Raw genomic sequence first — 22,044 nt, forward strand, 5'->3', positions numbered from 1 at the left:
ACTAATCCAACCTAATGGTTCTCTATCTCTTAAACCTTTTTAAATTCTCTTAGCTTATTATATATTCGTTCCATCAAGTCATCCCTATCAAGTCATCTCTTCAAGGACTTGTCCATAGTCCACACCTTATCTTTATCTTTACTGTAATTTCATTTCACCTCTTGAATTCTAAAGTTTATCTATTTGTCAAAATGCCTTTCAGATTGATTATTGTGTTAGTTATTTTAAAGACAATGAATTCTTCCTTCCATTGTTTTTATTATTTAAAGTGATATAATTAATATTAATAATTTCATTAGGACTTGGTCATCATATTTTTTTTTTGTCCTCATTTTAGTTAATAATAGAATTGATTTAAATAAATAATTCGTTTGATTCATCTCACCAGTGGTCCAGAACGTAGTCCCGATGCAATTCCCTGAAAATAAAAATAAAAAAACAAAGGATAAATCGAGTAGATACACACGCATTATATACATAACATAGATTTAGGATGAGAAATATAAAAAATACAATAATTTACCTGGAACGTAACGGCAATCGACGACGAGGAGTCCACGGCGACGAAATCCGAACGGGATGGACGAAGGGAACGTAACGGAGTGGACGGATCATTGCTCCCATTACTGCATTCAACGAACCACAAAGACCAACATCACATTCAATCCATCATCAGTTAATGAATGAGTTAGTCAAGATAATGGAAATGTTAATTCAAATTAGTTATGAACAAATTGAATGATTTTTAATTTTATTTTTGCTCTGGGAAGTGTTCTTCTCAGTTCATTTCCGGTGTTTGTTCCATCGGCGTTGCATCAACGCCGGCCAAATAACTGTATGTACAAATCGGACAGCCGAGATCAGATCGGCGCCGAACTCCAGCTCTGGTACAAAAATAGCAACAACAAAAAAGCTCCGAACGAAATCCGATTGTCCCGGCGAATCTGGCCGTGTGATGAGGAAAGAGAGGTGAGATTTTGTTTTATTGGCGTGTTTCCACGAACCTGATTTTAGAACGGTGGATCGGACGGCCGAGATTTAGGGATCTGCTGCGTTGGACATCCGGGAGAGGCGGCTAGGGCGGAGTTGGAAGGCGGCCCGCCGCCGCTGCTGGTGAGAGGAGGGACGGATGAGCGCAGCAAGCGCGCGCTTCACCCAGTCGCCCTCCACCGTCCCGATCCGGACCAGCGAGTTCGCCATCGCAGACCGCCGCGCGTTGAGCCTGTTCGACTGCGAGGCTGTGGCGGCGGATCCGCCCCCTCCGTTGAGGCCCTTGTGGAGGTGGCAGCGGAAGGATCCGGGGTGGGTGGAGGGCGAACAGAGGCAAGTGCGGCGTGCCGGGGCCGGGGCGGGAGCAGGAGCGGATCGGTTTTCAGAGGAGGCGAGGGAGCGCCCTGGGGAGGCGGATCGGTTGAGGGCGAAGCGGATGGAAGGGGAAACCGAAGATCCGGCGCCGGCGAGGCGGACGTGCGTGGGGGAGGCAGATCGGTGATGTACGAAGGGAGAAGTAGTCCGAGCGGAGAGGCTAGTCGACGAGGAGGCAAAGCCGCCCACTGGCGAGATCGATCGCCGCAGAGGGAGCACCGGCCCGCTTGATCTCTTGTACGATGACGCCATCTGCTTGGTTTCGAATTCAAAAGAGGGGGAAGAGAGAGAGAGAGATCGCTTTTCTAGAGAGAGAAAAGGAGGCTTCAAGTAGCTAATTTGTCAAACACAACCCAACTCCGGCGTGCAATTTATAGCCAGAGGGAAGGGGGCACGATCGTAAAAAAAGAGAACGTTAAGGCCTTTATTCTCCGCAGGAAGCTTAACCCATCCCGGTGGGCGGACAAAGTTGCTGAAAACAAAACCCATGTGCCTGCGTCAAGAAAGGACTTCTGGTTCCAACAAGCAACACAAATGCCACAGACTTAACGACTCCGTCAAAAGACACGAAGCTTCTACCACGCAAACAACGCGAAACGACGACGGCGATAACTGCAAAACGAGTATTTGGGGAAGTGGGCCCGTGCCAACGTAGCACGAGCTGTCATATAAAATTTAATCAGCTTCATTTTGTCGTAATCATTGCTTAAGCCTTAAGCTTCGCAATTATGTGTTCTTATTTTGAAACATATCGTGTGATTAAACAAAGTCCAAATACGTGAGCTGTTGCAGTTAGATAAGACGTGTTCATATTAGTTGGAGTGGGAATCACGTTATGTCGAGGTTTACAGGAGAGCTCCCACTGTCACGTGACTTTCATTTCCTTCACTATGACGGTACTCCAGCGAAGAAGCTTTCTCTCACATTAGAGGAAGCTCCTTCACTAATAATGAGAAAGTCATCTTATATTAATCTGAAAATAAAAAATTTAAAAGTTACAGATGTGACGATTTCGTTCATCCATTGTATATTTTATTTTGCTTTACAAAATAAGTAATATTAGTGTCGAGTTAAGGAAATGGTTCGTGATATTAATCATCTTATGCTTAAGTCAGTTATCGGAATAATGAAAAAAAACAGGGCAACAGTAAAATTAATATAGATGATGAATAATGCGTATCTTCGCCGATGATGAACATTCTTTATATAGAGTTCTGGTGGACGATGTGCACGTTTTTTGAGATGGAGGCGCGTTCTCTAATATGTCCTATGAAAGGACCTATCAGGAAAGTACTTCTGACATCATACCTTAACAGAACATGCATATCCTTAACAAAATAGTATAAGCTTCTGTCGTACGATCCACCTATCGACCATGCTTCGTGTCAACGACACTATCTCCTAAAAAAATGTCGAGAGATCTTATAGTAGTCTCGTTGCTTGGCCGAGTGGGATAGCCGCTTGGCCGAGTCTCCTTCACTCCGTCCATGGTCAGGTCCCGCTGCTTGGTTGAGCGGGGTAGTCATTCGGCCGAGACTCCTCCGCTCTGTTAACCTCAGTTGCTCTTTCCTATGGTGACTGTAGTAACATACCCTCCCCGTTCAGACAAGTTAGCCGGTCTCTTTTAAGCGTCCTGCTGCTCCATACTAAGCGTCGACTATCTTACGTATTATCTCGAGCTGGACGGTTGGTCCGCTCGAATATATCTCCCGTCGGTCGAGCTCTGATTGTCTCAATCGATCGTTGCAATTGTCCTCCGTTCGATTCTTTGACACCCGAATGTTGATCACCTGACTTAACCTCCACATTTGCAGTTGACTTTATTAAATATTTTTTTAATTTAAAAAATAAAATATTTTTAAAAATGAAATGTTAATTTTTAAATTAAAATAATGAATTTAAGTTTTATTAAAATTTAATTATATACAAGTGATGGTGCACGCGTTACATAAGTTATACTCTATCGTCCGATGTAATAATGTAACGTTAGGGTAATGCTTAAGAATCTCAGCAGCAAGTTACTATAACAGACCCCTTTATAAAAAATTAATTTAATATAATATTTGATCTTAGCAAAAAAAAATTAATAAAAATATGTTTTCTAAAATCATCGACCCAAGATATTTATAGAAGTTTCTCTGCTCACAGTATTGTCAATTCTAATATGTGGAACTAAAGAAAATTCTAAATTTTTAATTGATTAATGAGTAAATTATCAATAATAAACTACAACTGAGTCTTAAACTCTAGATCCCTGATTGATTAATGAGAAAAATTCTTAATAATACGTAACAACTCTCGAACTTTAGATTATGAATTGATATGCTGGTAGAAATTATTAATAAATTGTAGAATGTGAATAGAAAAAAAATATTAATATAAATTCATTTTAAGATCCATCAAAATTAGTTAAAATATATATTTGATAAAAAGTGTAAAATCAATGAAGAGTTGTTGAGAAATTTTATGTAGAAGAAGGATATAAAGTTTTATTTTAACGTGCCATAAATATGACGATAAAAGAAATTTATGGAAAAATTCCACGACTATAAATACCCTAATATTAATGCTTCGTCTTAGCTGTTAATTACAATTAGTTTGCCGACGATTACACGTTTTATTATGATCAGCCTGCCTTGTTTTATTTATTTATTTATTTATTTTATTAATTCTGATATCCAGCTTTTCCAATTAATTAATTTTAAAAATAATAAATTTACCTTCCACCACCAAAATAAATCCGAGAATGACCAACCCCATGGAAGTTTACCTTCAGACTAAATCCGAAAAACCAAGACAACCCATCATAGTTGGAACATTACCTACATATAATATATCCTGAAAACAAATTCAAAACATTATTGTATTGAAATCTGTTCTACCTCTTACCATCGCACCGTGACCCGAGCGACTCAGCCTGCATTGTCTTTGAGAGAACATTAGACACTCCAACACTGGGAGCAGCTTGCTTCAATGCTAATTGATGCTTTATGTACACTATTTACTGACAGACAATAGTTTAAGTGAGGAAACACCGTTTTGTTTCTCTTGTGCTTCCAGCTGATGCTTCAACATCATTAGATTAAACTAAAATTAGGCCAGGAGTTTAAACACACCGATATATACAATTTTGATCGTAGTCGAGTCTCCTTTGCCGGGCTGAATCTCCTACGACAGTGTGCATGTGCAGATGAAAACTTTACAGGAGGGGGTGGTGACTTCGAACTGAGCTTACTCAGGCCGAACACTGAGGAGGTTTGGAAGGGCAGACAACTGTAACTTCTTCATTTCATTGGCAGTCACTTTGCACGACTCCAGGGTGAGCAATCGCAGGTTCTTCAATGGCTTCAGGTGCCGCAGTCCAGTGTTCGTTATGCGAGAGTTTGATACGTTAAGTGAAGTTAGTCCGGTCAATCCTGTAATCAAAGGAAAGTTGTCGAGACAAACAAATGTGAAAGTAGATTGATTTATTTTTTGAGATAGTTAAGAACCTGAAATCAGTTCGAGTGTTTTATCTGTGAGGTGGCTGTTTTGTGACAGGTTCAATTGCGTAAGAGATTTGAGGTCCTTGATGTTCTTCACTCCTGCGTCAGTTATGAAGCCCCCGCATAGCTCAAGGGACTGCAGGTTCTTGAAATCTGACCAAATTGCAAGAGACAACATCATCGCCGCGCAAATTTTTAGGATGTTCTTTCATCTATTAGAAAGATCGAGATAAATGGAATGACCAAGCCAAGATAAATCATAATCCTCTAACAAGATCAGCATATTGTCGATTTTACTCAGTTGAATGTGTCTGAGAGTTTAGAATCCCAACAATTGATCTTTCAACCAGGGTTATAAGACAACAGATTAATCTAAAGTAACAGATCAAAGTCTGACAAATGCAAGGAAGACCCCAACCACTATTAGTCTATCGTCGTTCCCGTTTTCACGTCAAGAAATTATAAGCCATGATGAATTAGACGAGCTAAAAGTAAACATAAAGCAAAATACCAAAATCAGCGAGCAAGAAAAGAGACGACGTTTAAGTAGGTTAATTCACATACGTTTCAAATAGTTTGTGCCGAAGTCTGTGATACGAGCACCAAAAAGATCCAAGTGGGTCAATCCAGTAAGACCTGCATCATGCCACATAACTAATTAAGTAAACGACATATTTATCAATATTTATATTACCGGGAAGGTATTATTAGAATGTACTGTAATGAAAGAGCATCTAAGGAAAACTCCCTAGTAATGTGAGAAAAACATATTTGAAGATAAGGATAATAAAATAAAGGAGAACATAGTGAATAAACACTACAGAAGTTGCTTGTCAAGTTTGGGGCAGGCTTTAATTTATACAAGCTACAAAACATAATCGTGCAAATTACTACTTATATTTTACATTAAAGAAGATAGCAATAGAACATAAATTGAGAACCTCAATTACAAACACTATTATCAGATCTTACTGGTTATCATATAATAAACAAGAAAACAACATATTAGGGAATAATACAAGACTCGAACAGATCTTACTAGTGATTGCCGCTAACCCTGCATCTGTTATCAGTCGAGAATCCAAATTGAGCGATTTAATAGAGGTTAATCCAGACAATTTCCTCAAACCACCATCAGTTACTGATGTGAACGATAGATTTATACTTTCCAAATTGGACAACCCTGAAAAAGAATAGATAAACACTCAGCTATCAATGGTGTGATCATTATAGATGAAACTGTTCTATGTAACTGAACTTAATAGCTTTACTACAATTACATAACATCAGAGAACACCATTCAGCCATTCCAAGCGAGATTGTTTATCTACATTTAATAAAACTCACTAGTTAAACCAGTCAAAGATGATTCCATCTGGTACATGGTGAATGAGAAAAGTGTCCCAACTTCATTAGTAACAAGAATACTTTTATAATCATGATAATACCGAGAATGCTGTCCCAAGTGACCAAGAGTAGATCAGATGAAAAAGATGGCGTGTTGGACTTGAGAATATAGAATTATGTCAATGGCCACAGAGACATGGATCATTTTGAATAGAGAGAACACTCCTGCTCAGATACTGCTAAAGTTCATTTCCTTTTCTCAACTGCTCAATGAATTTGTTAATTTCCAATTGCCAATCAGGCACATCAAGTACAATTACTAACGATTGAATGGCAAAAAGGGCAATTACTAAGTAATGCATAGAATAAAGGGCTGCTCTCAATCTCATCAGAGAACATAGAACGGCAAATCTCATCCAAGAGGCAAACAATTTGGAAAACCTTAGAGAAGCTATCAATAGATGAATGCATTATAAACCGAAAGTACAATGATCTCTTAGTTATAAATGTAAAGATACTAGCTACGTATGTATTTATTTAAAACCAGATTCATTGACATCTTGAGCAGGAAAGCTAATGAGGAACAACCCAAGAATATTGCCGGGAAAGATTTCTATGGTTATCAGCATATTTACATTCATCTCCAACTAGCAATCTCGGCTCCAAACAGATGGTTCTGATTTCCCAAAAGAAAAGGGAACAAAAGCACTATAAATACTAAATCTAGTTGAAACTCAAAATTTTTAGGTTCATAGGGAAAGACCAAGAGAACAGGGTTCATACCCAAAGGACTAATTAGCATGCCTTTCTAATGTTACCTCAAAGATTTAACAAGCAAACATTTACTGAGATCTCACATTTTTGCATGCAAAGAAGTAATGAAACTAATTTATCACAAGACAAAGTCACTATGCAATTGCCACTACGACGTTAGCTCATAACCCAACAAAAAAATAGTGCACCGTGCCTAAGTTTACCAATCATACCTGATAGATGGCTCAGACCGTTGCTACCAACTCCTGTGTCTGATAGCTCCAAACTCTTTAATTTCAGCAGACCTAAAATTTCAGAAAGAAAAAAATGAATTGGTAGAAATTTCAGGTACAAGAAAATTTCCTACCTTCCTTGAGCTTAGATGAGAATTTGTCTGTGAACATAAATGATACCAAAGGATGTCAAAAATGAAATCTAATGCATGCCTTTTTCTTTTCTAACAAAAAAAATGGAATGCCAGCAGATGATGCTTCCACACCTAGAAGTATACTGCTGGTTCACTCTCTTCCTAGTATAAGTTTCACAGTTGAGATATGCATCTACTTATGTTGCTCAACCAAGATTTTACATGCTACACTCATATCGAAGTGACTGATCAAAGTTAAAATAAAATCACACTAAAATATAGAGAAGAAACATAATGAAAACATATTAAGAAAATCATAGAAGTTTGTCCGCTGACCTCATTTTGGAGGAAAAAAACTACACAAAGCTTCATGTTGGTGAAATGCATGTAACTAACAACTTGAATTAATTAGAAAAAGTAACACAAACCTTTCAAATTTAATAATCCTTCATTGCCGATGCTACAAGAATCAAAGTTCAAGCTCTCCAAATTGATCAAATCTACAATTTACCAACAATTAAGCAAACTCAATAGAATGATATATCAGTTAGATCAAAAACTCACAGTAGTGAGGTTCAGAAATTCCAAATGTTGATAAAGTTTTGCTACCATATTAAAGACAGAAAAAGGCAACAACAAATCAAGGAACTCGAGATATATGAAGCCATAAGAATAAGAGATGTAAGAGATGATACTATATTGAGCAAAACACTGATTACTTTGAACTGCAATCCAACTTAGAAAAAGACAACAGAGCAAGGGAGTTGGAAGCTGAAAATTGGAGCATGGAAAATGTAGCATGACAGACAATCCTTAATTCCATAAACCACGAGAATCATGTTGAGAATGATATCTTGCTAAATGGTGTCAGTCAATGCAATACAGCCGGAAGTTAAAAAATAAGTGAAGAGTCAGGTGATAATGCCAAATGAGATTTTACCTTTAAGATGCACCAGACATGCATCACTAATGTTGTTGAATCCCAAGTTCAAAACTTTCAGCTTCTGAAGTACTTTCAACTTCTGAAGTGCTGCATTACAATAATTGTGATAAAGTTAGCATATGGAAAATGAAAATAACTAGACCAAAACAATTATGACACCTCACTTTAGTACCTCATTGTCAGTAGTTGATTCATAAAGGAGTTCTATAGGCTTAGATGAACAAGCTACTACTAATTCGAGCTTACAGATTTGAGGCTACTAGTTGGATCCAACAACTTAATAGGCTAGTTCTCTCATCCAAGTGGAGTGAGACAACAATGATAAATTTTCTCCAAAACTAAAACAGCATGGTTGCTTTACAAAGTAGCAATTAGCATAGTCAAGTGGCACACCAAATGACACCTCACTTTAGTACCTCATTGTCAGTAGTTGATTCATAAAGGAGTTATATAGGCTTAGATGAACAAGCTACTACTAATTCGGGCTTACGGATTTGGGCTACTAGTTGGATCTAACAACTTAATAGGCTAGTTCTCTCATCTAAGTGGAGTGTGACAACAATGATAAATTTTCAGCATGGTTGCTTTACAAAGTAGCAATTAGCATAGTCAAGTGGCACACCAAGTGACAAATTGGCAAGCACGCTCCAATTCTTAATATTTACCAGTTGAATGACCCATGTGTTGCACATGTAACTGATCAAACATGATTAAACTCTGAACCATTACGTCATGGAATAAAAAAATATTAGTACATCAACTCGTGCAACCCAATGTGTACAATATCTTCATCAAGTCATCAAACAAAGTAAATAAAGTCATTCAGAAGAAGAGAATTGCTGCAAATATTGATATTGAATACATTAACATACTCTTTCTAGTGGTTTAATTTTCCAACAAATTTACAATTGCTTGAAAGTAACTATCAACAACTCGAAAATGAAAAAGAAAAAAAAAACATTTAGGATATAGTTATAACACAATTTGATAACGATTCACATTGTTGCTAAATTGGGTAGAATAGATACTAAAGGGATCATGGTACATTAATAATGCTGAAAAGATTCAAAAAGAATGACCTTCATTTTTACATGCTCAAAAGCCATCTACATTTTTGACATTGATAGAAAAACTCACCAGAAAAGTTCTCACTTCCATCATCAGATATACTACAACGGCTCAGATTCAGAAACATCATTGATGGAAAGCCTGTGAAAGAACAAGAAAACTACAATTCTTACAATTAATGAAGACAATATAAAAATCAAAAGAACAATAGAGGACCACATGAAAAGATAGAATATTGCAATGATATAGTTTTAAATATGGGTTGCATGTATCAATATTCTCTTGAATCACTGTTAAAATAACACGATTTGTGTAGTTATAAGTGAAAGTGTGAAACGGATCATATAGTTCACAAGCAAGTGTGTAACCGAAATTATTCAAAACAGCATATAAAACGAAAGTAGATGATGCTTAGTGTGACTTGAACATGAAAATGAGTAGCAAGGTCCCCATAGAAGATACTACTGTCCAAGTAATTATTCATTAACAATTATTCCCATGGTTATCAGGTTAAAAGAAAAGAGAAACCTGATATAACTTTCAAGCAAGCAGCAGTAAGTGGACAACCCTCCAAGTTCAGGTGAGCAAGTTTGGATAAACCTACACAAAATGAAAATGAGACATATACGTGCACCAATCAGCGCAAAACAGGATAATGTTGAAAAGCAGAGTCAAAAGTGGATGATAAAAAATCAATTGAAACATTAAAAAAAAATCAAGGTGTAAGTACTAAGAGACGTTCACCCTGTGGTACCTTTCAATTGAGTGGTGCCTGCATCAGTAATTTTACAACACGACATTTGCAGCTCCTTTAAGCTTGTTAGACCTAGAACAATGAACAGGAAAAAATAAAAGTTTTATTGATGAGACCTACTGGACAAACTAACAATACTAAACCAAGATAAAGAGCAACACGAAAAAGGACGGTGGGGAGATGACAGTGGACCTCCTCTTTATGAAATAACACATAGTGAGCTGATTAGGGTATATTATCCAACAGCAGAAGGAAAAGCATGCTAAAGCATAGAAACTAAGCTCAGCTGTACACATTTTTGTCCTTGGTTGTTTTACGTATGTAGCTGAATAGCAGTTCTAAAGGCCCAGGACTAACTATAGGAGAAGGAACGAGTATGCCAAGCTGAAATGAAAATGTGACAAATAATAAGCTGCATAAAACTTGAACGGGGGATTTTGCACACATGAAATAACAAAGAATCCATCTCTATCAGAAGAAAATACATTTCTATCTAGTTCAGATACAAACGGCAGCATGTACCAATTTGTACACCACTGGAATGCCTGATCAAATATATAGTGCTGAAATTGCAATATTTGAACAGTAAGAAACCCAAATAAAGGCCAACCTGAGATAGATCCAATGTCTGCATCTGTTATACAATTGCAGTATTTGATGTTAAGAGATTCAAGCTTTTTTAAATCTGCAGGAAAGATCATATAGGAACATCATATCACTATAATCCAATCGAATAGGTCCAATTTGTAAAAGAAATAACAGCAATGAGGTCTTTAGTAGCAAATGCAAAATCATAAAGAGAATTTTCAAAATCCTAAATCAATTAATATGGTAACATCTTCATTGGAGAAAAGTAGGAGAGTGAAACATTCGAATGGTGTCAGTGACTTGTGTCTATATATTTTTAACACATAGAGATTCTTTAACCTTCACAGTATACAAGAACTTCATAGACAATTAGTTTAGTAGGAATTGTTAAGTTTATAGTTTGACATGACTAAACATTTAAGAGAAGAGAAACTTAAAATTTCCTCTTTTTTTATCAAAATGCAACAGCTATAAATTTACAAGAAAAGAAACTGCTTGCTAAGAAACCACCACTGAATTGTAGTGTCAATTTGTTAACATCAGTCATTCAGATTCTCTTTTAAATTAATGCCAGGCTTTTATTTGGGAAAAAAAATCTTGTTGATTGTGATAACAACACCATATTTGATCAACATGAGAAACCGAGATCCACTGTATGGATTCAAACCTTTTAAATGTACAAGACCTCCATGAATCTTTAAGCATCTCTCAAGGTCCAAATTTACCAAGTTAACTAAGTTGGTAAAAGCTCTCATTCCATCAGCAGTGATAGCATTGCTCCTCTTGAAACTCAAGGAGGTCAAGTTTGAAAGTCCTGGGAAAAAACATGCATTACAATGGAAACATACAATAAAAACAGAATAAAATATTAAGGCAATTAATTTTTAACGTGGGACAAATATTTTCATTTCAAGGAATAAGATAAGCAAGAGTAATATGCTTTGCATCTTTAGCGATTTGACTGATGGTATACAGTGTACATTCTATGACATACTACAAAATTGACATCAGATAAAAGAGAAACCCTCTGGTTGTAGAGATTTGTAATCGAACACAGAGCGATTTAGAACCTATGTAGCAGAAGATCCAAAAAGTGCCTTCCGCTACTCAAACTCATGACCACATGGTGCAGCAACTTAACCGTTGTGCCAAGGCTCCCCTTCTAAAGAGAGTATTCTATCATAGACATTAAATACAAAGTACAAGATATGACCCTACATTAGGAAGCCTGAGTCAAGGTAGGAAATTGTCACTAATACAAACTACAATGGTTTGAATGCATAACTTCACTAATACAAACTACAATGGTTTGAATGCGTAACTTAATGTGCTAAAAAAATCCTTAATCACGAACACAGAAATATGTCTTCTTTGTGAGCAGTATAAACAAATTTTGTAAGATTCTCAAAATCAGGAAAATATAGGAGGATGTGGAGAAGAAGTCTGAAGATACCAGATAAGTGCCCTAGGCCATAGTCTGAGATTTGGTCACAATAGTTACATTTCAAGCTCTGGACATTGGGACACTTCTTAAGGAGAGACAAGCCAGTATCAGTAACATCAGAGCAAGAAATATCAAGTGACAGAAGTGACTCCCCTTGAGAAGAAACTATTCCGATCCAACCATCTTTGACTCCTGGATATTCTCCAATCAAAATATCCTGATGAAACAGTGAACAATTGAGACTATCAACAAAAAGAAACACAATCTGCAATTTGTAAGAGTGATATCACCCACAAGATTAATGCATTGCACAATTTAGGAGGCTTGCCAAATTGAACAAGGTGGATCTAGAGTAACATAAGTTCTCTAAATCTTCCATTGAACAGCAAAATCACTCAAAATAATCTTTCTAAGTTTGAAGAAAGAAAGCACACAACACGGAACAAATCTCAAAAATGTGATAACAAGTACAAGGAGTTTCCACTCGGTCGAATTCAAGGAAAAACTCAAAAAGGCCTCCTCCAAATAGCAGCACCACACCACGATCTTACAACTGTATAATGATATAAATATTTTTTTTTTTGGATATTGTATTACTCAAGCCTGCAAAACAATGGAAATTAAATTGAATGGACAATTTGGACTAAAGAAAACAGAATATCAACCTGAAGAGCACAGTCCCGAAAGGCTTCAAGAGACACATCATTGAGGCAATGAGATGTCACTAACTCGTTGAAAATCAGCTGGCTTATGTCCCTTGGAAGTACGGAAAAGCTGCCATATTTTTTGATGTCCTGGTTTCATAAAATACTTGTTTTTAAGTTAATTGAAGTTGTCGAACAAAAACAAAACTAAAAACATCAAAATAATATCTCAATAACCATGACGACTACCTCACGAACTTTAGCCAGGCACAAGTCCATGAGGGAAGGACACTTCCCTTGCTCTCGAACTGATACATTAGAATTGCATCGGGGCAGGGTAAGTAGCAACCACTTTGCACTGCTACTCTTGGAGTATCTTCCAGACCTGTGCAAAGCATCTTCGTCGAGAAGGTCTCTCTTCCTGGAACAAGCTCCCCCCATCAGGAAAGTAGCAAGTCCTTAATGATGAATTCTTCCTCTCCCTTTTATACTAGTTCTTCTGATGTATTTTAAGCAGTATAGGATAACCCTTTTTTGGTCGCACTATTCCATTCTAGAATTAGATTCTCCGTCAGCACAGCACGAGTCATAGCTCTTCAAAATAAGCTCTATAAAAGGGATCGGAACTTTAATTGCAGAAATCTTTTTTTTAAAAAAAATACTTGTAAAGAAAAAATATAGCATCAAAAATCGTTTTTTTGGCATAAGCTCAATATTTTACTGCGTAAGATCACACCTTCACGAGAGTCCAAAATGTTCGACATTACAGGAACGCAGAAGGGGAATGATGATAGAATTAAAAATTCATCCAATAAGTGTAATCACCGATCCATAAACTCCAAATTCAGAAGCAAGAACGGAAACAAGCGAACTCTTAAGAACAGTATGGAAGCGACGGCCATGATCAAAAACAACGAGATAAAGCATGAAAAGCCCATCGATCGAATCACCGAAAGCCGTATTCTTACCTTCGTGAGAGGGGAAGGCGGGGCGAGTGGCGATCGAAGCTTAGGGTTTATGGGATAACGGAGGTCGAGAGGGGAGCGAAAACGATGGCTGAAGCGGCACGAAAGGGAGGGAGAAGAAAAAGATAGAGCTCAGTGTACGGGCCCTTCTGGCTAATCCAATGGCTGCACAACGCGTGTTCGTCTATGCATTCCGACCTCGGCGCTTCACAGGAGAACAAGGATAATGCGGGACGGGACGATCCGCCCTGTAAGCACGACACCAAACCGGGATGTGGAGACACGTGCCGGTGATCTTCGTAATGACGACCGGTTCTCGGGTCATATGAAAGTGTTTCAACGATACAATTTTATTATCGTAATTAATAATAAATATTTGTTTTAAATTTTTTAAAATATACAATGTCAAATAAATAGCTAGAAAGTATATCTTTATTATAATATTTATTTAAATGGTGGTTTGTGTCCGGATAAGCACAGCGGAGCCAACTTAAGGGGGTCCACGTGTAGCGGTCGCTTGCTCGACACGCTCCCTCGCCATCGCTTCTTCTTTGAATAACCCAAATAAAAAAATATTGGTAATTACTCATTAATTCTTCATTTAACTCGAATGTTAATTTAAAATTATCGTTATTTAGATTTATAAAGTATTGGCAAACTAACACATCTAATAAAAACAATTATTAAAAATTTCCTAATTAATATATTACAATAAGCGCATATAAACATACGTCTATGGCAAATTAATACAATCGTCATTGATAAAAATAGTGATGGCGTAATCATGAGGTGATCGATTATAGAAACTTTTTAGCCAACCGGTTATTATAAAAACTTTATAAACTAAAAATTTATTAAGAGAAATTAAAACGAAACAATAAAATTTTATCATTAAAAATTAAAATCGAATAAACTAATATAAAATATTTAATGGATTTTAAAATTAAATCACATAAGTTAGAAAATAAAATAAATATTTAAATTAAACTGAATTTTTAAATTAATTAAATTAAATTTTCCTTTGGTTATGTATTATTATTTATTTATATTTATCTATTTATTAGTTCCTTTATCTCTACTAACAAGTAGAACATGAGTATGGAAGGAGAAGATGATATGTATAATACATTTCTCACCTATTAATCTTGAGCATAAATTCTCTGGTCTATATTTAGTGGATCGAGGTTCAGATCCATTATAGAGAGTGTTTGGTTAAATTTTTTAAAAATAATTTATAAGTTTGTACATTTTATAAGTTATTTTAGGAATTTATAAGTTGTTATGTGTTATTTTAAAAATAAACTATTAAATTGTTTGGGTGAATTTATTATAATCAACTTAAAAGTATTGATGTGTTTGATATTATAAGATCTTTTTATTAATAAAATTATCAAAAATGATATAATACTATTAATAGAGGGTTTTGAGATTTTTATTAATAGAGGATTTTGGGTAAATTTCTGCATCGGGGGAGAGAAAATTGGAAAGAGGTATTGGCGAAAAAGATGACACGGCGCTGGAAGAGAAGTCGGCGGAGATAAAAAGATATTAGACTTATAAAAATTTATGGAGGATAAGATAAGGATTTATGAAATTATATAAGGATATTTTTAAAAAAATTATTAAAATAAGATTTTGTTTTAAAAAGTAGTAGGGTCTTCCATACTTTTTTAAAAACAGCTTATAAGCTCCAAAACAACTTATTTTGACAACTTATAAATTATTTGAAAAAAATTTTACCAAATAAATTTGAAGAACTTATAAGCTCTAAAACAACTTATATACTGTTTTAAAGAACTTATAAACTTAGCCAAACACCCTCATAGTGATAGATGGATTCAATGATCTCTATCTACTAAACAAATGAAGATCATTAAATTCCATCTATCATTGTCCTTGATCCTTAGGATAGACGGATCAGAATATCTTGCTTAATTAATCCGTATCCTTAGCGTTACTAGTGATCCCATGGACAAATCCATTTTTCTTATATTTTTCCTCACCTTTTATATTAGTCAAAATTTAAAAGGGTATTCATTTAAAATCATCCAAGCCACCCCATTTCAAACTAAAATCAAATGGGTCTCTCGTTTAATATGAATGGTCCAAAATATCTTTATATTATCACATTATTTGGCGATATAAAAATTAGTTGTGGTAAATTAATGGTTAATTTCTATAACAATGAGTTTTTATATTTTAATTTTATTTCTCTAAATAATAATATAGTTAAAATAACATTTCAATAAATAAAATAAACGATGAATATTTATTATATTTTAAATGAATATTATTTAATCATAATTAATCGTTCAGAATTTAGCATATAATTTTTATATATTATAGAAGCTAATTACTAACTTTTACCGTGATGATTTTATATTATTTTAATTTTAGTTATTGATAAATTAATTAAAATAATATTTTAATAAGTAAAACAACAACATCGCATTTATTATATTTCAAATAGCCTATAAAAATTAACATCTAACTTTTACAAAATTATGACAACTACTAACTTGTACACATTATAAAAATTAACTGACAACTTCTGCAATTATATAGAAGATACCAAAAATCAAACTCGGGTTGAATTTAAATTATTTTAAATAAGTAGTTATTCGAGATATCCTTATATTTTATTTATTTTACATCGATTTATCATTTGGAATGAATATTTAAATGGATATAAATAATAAATATTTTTAAACGGATATAGATTTAGCAAAATATAGATATAAAAAAAACCACTGTGGAATCTATGTACCTTTAACAAAATAATTCTAAAAAGTGTGTAATTATGAACAGATTTAGCCATTAGTTCCGAATCTATACATCTCAAATACAATATAGTTGGCAATTCATTCTAAAAATTGATTAAAAATACTAATTATTTCCAACTTCCACAGGCGAATCATAATTTAAGACAAAAAATAAAGCTATTTAAACTTACATAGAATCCTTCATGGAATCTATATACATTGAAGAAAATAGAGTTCTACAGTACTGGAAATTGAGAACAGCAGTAACAAACCTCTTGATAAACTTGTGTTTAGTTCTTCCCCAATTGTCCAACTTAAATCCAAAATGAGAGCGTTTACAATTGTTTTCAGAAGCAAAACCAAATGCGAGAGGTAATCGTGGGTCACTTCCAATTTCTTGACTTCTCGATATGAATACAAAGAATTCCTCGGTAAAGAATCACCTTATCGCGACCATTTTTCCTTTTTTTTTTTTTTTGTAAAAATGCTAGAAACCTATGAATCTGGATAGTCGTTCGGACAGATTGGCTATCACAAACCCAGCAAAAACCTGTGAATATGAGAAGAAAAAAGTGGACTTCAGTCGAGAGTTGAATTGAATTTAATGTAATTGAATTTGGTAGACCATAAAGACAACCGATATAAGTCGAATCAACTACACTGAAAGATCTGAGGCAAGAGCAAAGCAAAGAAAGATTAGAAGGGATCTCAAATGAGATGAGTCTTCTAACAATATGATATCCTGCTAAAACTCAATCGTCACAGGACAAGATGCATTTTGTTGTCAATATGTTGTACAAATAGAAACATCTTGGATTTCAAGATTGATTTTCCAGTCGAGCAGAATCATAAGTAGAAACAGATGCATGCTTATTGATAAAAAATAGGATTGATTACCTGAGTTGAGCCGAGGATGTAGACTGCCGAATAGTGTCGACCGTGAATCATCATATCGGCTACCATAGCGAGTGGTATTGTAAGTGACATGCCTAATGTAGCTACCAAAGGCGTGGTCCATATGACACACAGTGCCCTGATGAACAACAAACTATGTCAGAAACACAGCCTACATAATGACTCACTATTTCTGGTAAACGTACCAGAAGTAATCTGAAAGAACACTTCCGATAAAGCCATTAGCAAGCACGACTTCGTCCATTTTAGCAGAATGTGGTATTCTGAATTTGGGCTCGATCCCTAGTGCAGTCAATGGCCACACTGAAAAGAAGAAAACAGCAATATATTTTGTGATGAATATGTAACATGTACGCAAGTAGAGGAATTGTTGAAAGCTTTTGGTTAAAACTTAAAAATATAATATTGTAGAAACAAGAAAAGACTAATCACTTAATATACTACAGTGGGCACTTGGCTGACTTTATCTTTATCGAGAAAATCTAGCATGATTGTAACATAAACGGAAACACGAATCTCTAATCTAATAAAAAACAAAATATCCAAAGAACACTGCACAAGAGCAGGAAAAAGAGTATAACATGGATGTGTACGTTAATAGCTTGATATGCCTTCTTGGAAATGTATATATCATTAATCTTTGTAAGAGAGCAAAATTTACCAAGCCACCACAAAGCTACGAGTGTAAATAGTCCAACATATCCAAACAGCTTCTGGACATCGACTCCTTCTCCTTCCTCACCAGCAAACTTTTTTAGAAGCACTGCACACATTGAAATTGGATATTTAAGTTTAGACTAGTACTAAATTGTAAGTTAATCCTATCAAAAGAAGAAGAAAGTTGAAATTCCACAAACCAGTAAATAGACCATAACTCATAGCTGAAAGAAGACCAAAAAGATCCCCTACAAGAGACCGCTTTCCATTGCTGTAGAAAGTAAAACCCTAACTCATATCAGACCTAATGGCTAGCAGTAACCAAACGCTCTGGACAAGATAAAGGAAATGAAGGCAAAATTGATAAACATTCTTGCTAAAAATATGATTTGTAAAGATATTCTTCTTTTAGAAATGGAAAAAAAAATATGTATACACCCACAACCAACCCCCCAAAGGACACACAAATAGATGATACCTAGCGGCACTAAGATCTGATTCATCTGTAGCCCAAGTCTTGCCAAATGTAGTCATCACTACGCCAGCCATGCAAATGAATACAGCAACCACTTTGGACATATTCAAGGAGTCTTGTCGTAGAAATACGCCAACAAAAAGAGTAAAGAGACCTGATGTCGATGATAACACAGTCGTACTTGCCACACTGGTTCTTGCAAGTGCGGCATTTGATAAGTACTGCATCCATAAAATTCAAATATTAAGAATGCTTGTATGATTAAATAGCAATGATGACCATTTAAAGGATAATGCTTCATCTTCTTATTTAGCAGAAGAAGCATACAAGAAAAACCAATCAAACTAATTTAGAAAATCAGAATGATGCACGGAACTATTGATGCTCAGGATAGGTTTGAGCAGTCTTCCTTTTACCTGGCTAAAAGGATATTTATATTGGTTACTCAACAATGTACATTTTTCTTTTACCAGTTAACAACGACCAAGAATATATTTTTCAAATTAAAGCATCCAAGTATAAGCATAGCCGCATATCAACAAGCACAGTACCCCTCAAAATTTCCGAAGACATCCATAACTAACAGGTGACTGCACAACACATTTCAAAGGAAGATACTTACTGGATTATAGTCGTGGCACACTAAAATATATATTTTCCAATTAAGGGCATCACAAATGATGAAAACAAAATTAATGTGATTAAAACAGAATGCAATTTTTAACTGGGGATCATGGACTTGAAAACCCTTTAAAAGGATAAACATGTGAGAGGAACTTTAAACAACTAATACATTTTAAACTATAAGTTAGAACGAATATTAACTTTTCTTTTATTCTGTGATCAGTAATTGCACGAATGGAGCATAGTCAAATACACTAAAAGTCCACCACAAAATAACATATCTCACCTCTGTCACAAACCAAATAGGGGCAAGATAGATTGCGTATGTTATGATCTCCTTAGTGGTGACTGCCTTTCTTTCCTTCAGGACTTCAATATTCACATCATCTTTAATATGAGATATTAGTGATTGTTCCTCTTCTCGTGCTGAAAGGTCAATTTCACTGTCTTTTTTTGCTAAAAGAGATTGTGCTTCCATTTCTACAATCCTTGGACTATTCTTTGGAGAAGAGTTAATTCCAGATGATGACTTATTGCTTCTGGAAGAGTGTTTTCTCAGTAAACTACACACCCAATCTCTGAGAAAAGATAATGGCAGATAAACAACCATAAGGGAAGCTCCCAAGTAAGTGACAGCAAATGGTTGTTGATAATCAGTAAATATACCCTGTTTCACAGTGATTAAAGCTGAATTAATATAAAATAAGTTGCATTATTATATAATTAATAAAACACAATCAATACAAAAGAAAATTGATTTTAGTTCTATCAAAATTTCAATAAAAACAGAATACCCGAACAAAGTATTAATTAAATTGAAAGAAAATATTTGGCTTCCTAAAACAAAAGTTCTCATCAGCCTTGACAAAGTCATGTCCAAAAATTGACAAGATGTTACTGCAGACATATCAACATTGAATATGGCACCATTGTTTAGTCCCAAATGTAGTGTTATGGGCTAATAAAAAGGGTCATATGCTTAGATGAAATTCCAAAATCATTTTGTTAGAAACTAGTCGGGCCGACAGCTCCTACACAGAGATTGTCATTTTTTTACTGCTAGATCACAAATTAAAATATTCCTTCCGGATCATATTGGCTGATCCTATTTCCCTAAGAAAGCATCCTGATGTCAATCTAAAGCATCCAATCTGCAAATTAGCTTTATGTATCACAATGAATGATGTATTTCTATCACCAATTTATGTGGGCTATTTAGAATTGTGATAATTAGAATGAATCAATCAGCGAAGTCAATATTTTATTGATAGTAGTATCCTTTCCATCTTTTCTCTCTTACTATGTGATCACAGATTATCACATGAACTTATGTGACATCACCAGTCTAATATTAACAAGCTCAAAAGTTATGTCTCCAGCATTTCTCCATAGGCACAAATTCTGTCTAGTGTAGGGAGACTTGTGATATACATACTTGGTACCTCTTCCGTTAGATGCTACAACAAAAGATCAAGCTTTTACTGAAAGTTTTGTCCACATCTTCAAATTTCAGTTGATTAGAAGTAGTGACACAATTTTCCTTTCATAAAATTCATTGAAAATTTAATTGCACTTCGTCAGCACCTCAACTTTGTGATCATAGATATTTACTGTGCGCTTATCTATTCCTAGCTCCTAGCAAATAGACATTTCTACTTTGTTAATTAGTGCAGCATCTATCTCAGTCACTTCAGCCAACAAAATAACATAACAACGGCTAAAGTATGAAAACACAAATGCAATCAGACTAAACTGTTCATTACATCGTATTCTCTTGATTTTTGGAATACGGTCACTAGGTAGTTCATGCCCAAGTCAAGTTTTCAATAAACTCGGGATAAAGCCTGCTTGCTAAGGAGAAAGAGCCTTAAGATTTGTGATTCAACAGCCAACGCATTATTAGTCCAACAAAGGATCAGCGATAGAAGTCCTTAGATCTAATTCACAAGTTTCAAAAGACCATCTTATTGGCCATAAATTGAGCACAAACACGCGCTATAATGTAAATCAACACATGCTTCCTCATGAGTAGAAAAAAAAATTCCAAAATTTTCAGGGTTCATGATACCTAAAGTATAGTTACTGGCATCACAAGACATGAACGATTAAAAAGAGAAAGTTTTTTCACATTGAAAACCAAAGAACTTAAGCAAGGGATTCAGCATAAACCTGCGTGACTTCGGCTGAGGCGACCCAGATAACGACCACCGTGAGGATGAGAAACAACCCGGCCTTGTACCTCCAGCTCGCCATCGCCGCCTGCCTCTTCCACCGACTAATCACCCCGTAAAACGCAAAGGGAGAGGAAAGGAAGAAAGTGAGAAGAACAATTGTCCGCGAAAGATAGTTTTCTGGATCGAGATCTAGCCTGCTGCCGCAGCCGCTCCTACTGCCACTCGGAACCCGGACGGCGATGCCGAGATCACGAACAACTCGAACCTATACGCGATGGAAGAAGACGACCTCTTCTGCCCCCTCCTCTTCCTCCTCTTTCCTCTTCTTTTTCTTCTGCTTTCCCTCTCGTTTCTCGTATCGGCGAAACGACGAAGACGCGGAGCGGAAAAGCGATTATAGAACTGTCGCAGTTTCCTGCGACCACATGTATTAATTTGGACAAAACTATATACAGATATTTTAAATATTTATAATCCTAAAATTTTATTTATCACGTCAATTTCCTTATTATTATATCTAAATTCCTTATTACTATATCTAAATTTAAGATAAATGACTCATTTTATTAAATTTAGATAATCATTTTTCACTACACACTATATCAACCTAGTTCGGATCCTCTGTCCCGAAACCTCTCTGTCCCCATATCCCACTGCCGATCGGACGGTCCAGATCACATCTCAAGGCATCATGGCACATCACAAAGATATTGC

The 22,044-nt window shown here is 35.5% G+C and overlaps 3 protein-coding genes across 5 annotated transcripts; all 3 read right to left on the reverse strand.

Annotated features, from left to right (window-relative positions):
* Window positions 1-739: 739 nt before the first annotated feature.
* Window positions 740-1,725, reverse strand: LOC122008638. Its single transcript, XM_042564434.1, has one exon. The coding sequence runs from the start codon at window positions 1,615-1,617 to the stop codon at window positions 1,039-1,041; it is 579 nt and encodes a 192-aa protein (XP_042420368.1). The 5' UTR covers window positions 1,618-1,725; the 3' UTR covers window positions 740-1,038.
* Window positions 1,726-4,292: 2,567 nt separating this feature from the next.
* Window positions 4,293-13,902, reverse strand: LOC122008640 (F-box/LRR-repeat protein 14-like). 2 transcript variants are annotated; one of them, XM_042564435.1, is made up of 16 exons: window positions 13,727-13,902; window positions 13,008-13,366; window positions 12,780-12,908; window positions 12,124-12,331; window positions 11,338-11,484; window positions 10,693-10,767; window positions 10,083-10,154; window positions 9,857-9,928; window positions 9,398-9,469; window positions 8,258-8,347; window positions 7,746-7,817; window positions 7,184-7,255; window positions 5,890-6,033; window positions 5,415-5,486; window positions 4,857-5,003; window positions 4,293-4,781 (listed from the first exon to the last, which is right to left on the reverse strand). In XM_042564435.1, the coding sequence occupies exons 2-16, from the start codon at window positions 13,197-13,199 to the stop codon at window positions 4,597-4,599; spliced, it is 1,749 nt and encodes a 582-aa protein (XP_042420369.1). In that variant the 5' UTR covers window positions 13,200-13,366; window positions 13,727-13,902; the 3' UTR covers window positions 4,293-4,596. The 2 variants fall into 2 exon arrangements, with proteins under 2 accessions (XP_042420369.1, XP_042420370.1); XM_042564436.1 differs by having other exon boundaries at window positions 13,008-13,311; window positions 13,727-13,901.
* A 2,719-nt stretch (window positions 13,903-16,621) lies between these two features.
* On the reverse strand, window positions 16,622-21,734 carry LOC122008641 (uncharacterized vacuolar membrane protein YML018C-like). Of its 2 annotated transcripts, XM_042564438.1 has the most exons (9): window positions 21,525-21,734; window positions 21,326-21,431; window positions 19,443-19,823; window positions 18,536-18,753; window positions 18,258-18,328; window positions 18,062-18,163; window positions 17,586-17,703; window positions 17,383-17,518; window positions 16,622-17,035 (listed from the first exon to the last, which is right to left on the reverse strand). In XM_042564438.1, exons 2-9 carry the CDS (start codon window positions 21,407-21,409, stop codon window positions 16,973-16,975), a joined length of 1,173 nt encoding a protein of 390 aa, XP_042420372.1. In that variant the 5' UTR covers window positions 21,410-21,431; window positions 21,525-21,734; the 3' UTR covers window positions 16,622-16,972. The 2 variants fall into 2 exon arrangements, with proteins under 2 accessions (XP_042420372.1, XP_042420371.1); XM_042564437.1 differs by having other exon boundaries at window positions 21,326-21,734.
* Between the last annotated feature and the right edge of the window lie 310 nt (window positions 21,735-22,044).

Source organism: Zingiber officinale, chromosome 8A (genome assembly GCF_018446385.1).
Source record: "Zingiber officinale cultivar Zhangliang chromosome 8A, Zo_v1.1, whole genome shotgun sequence".
Classification (NCBI taxonomy): Eukaryota; Viridiplantae; Streptophyta; class Magnoliopsida; order Zingiberales; family Zingiberaceae; genus Zingiber; species Zingiber officinale.

Coding starts and splice junctions, on each gene's coding strand:
- LOC122008638 (XM_042564434.1), bottom strand. CDS start 1,617: ATGGCGTCATCGTACAAGAGATCAAGCGGGCCGGTGCTCCCTCTGCGG.
- LOC122008640 (XM_042564435.1), bottom strand. CDS start 13,199: ATGGGGGGAGCTTGTTCCAGGAAGAGAGACCTTCTCGACGAAGATGCT. Junction 12,332..12,779: donor TTCGGGACTGTGCTCTTCAG/GTTGATATTCTG, acceptor CTGTTTCATCAG/GATATTTTGATTGGAGAATA. Junction 5,004..5,414: donor CGGCACAAACTATTTGAAAC/GTATGTGAATTA, acceptor CAATTTGGTCAG/ATTTCAAGAACCTGCAGTCC.
- LOC122008641 (XM_042564438.1), bottom strand. CDS start 21,409: ATGGCGAGCTGGAGGTACAAGGCCGGGTTGTTTCTCATCCTCACGGTG. Junction 19,824..21,325: donor CCTCAGCCGAAGTCACGCAG/GTTTATGCTGAA, acceptor ACTGTGAAACAG/GGTATATTTACTGATTATCA. Junction 18,754..19,442: donor CTATTTGGTTTGTGACAGAG/GTGAGATATGTT, acceptor TTATGGATGCAG/TACTTATCAAATGCCGCACT.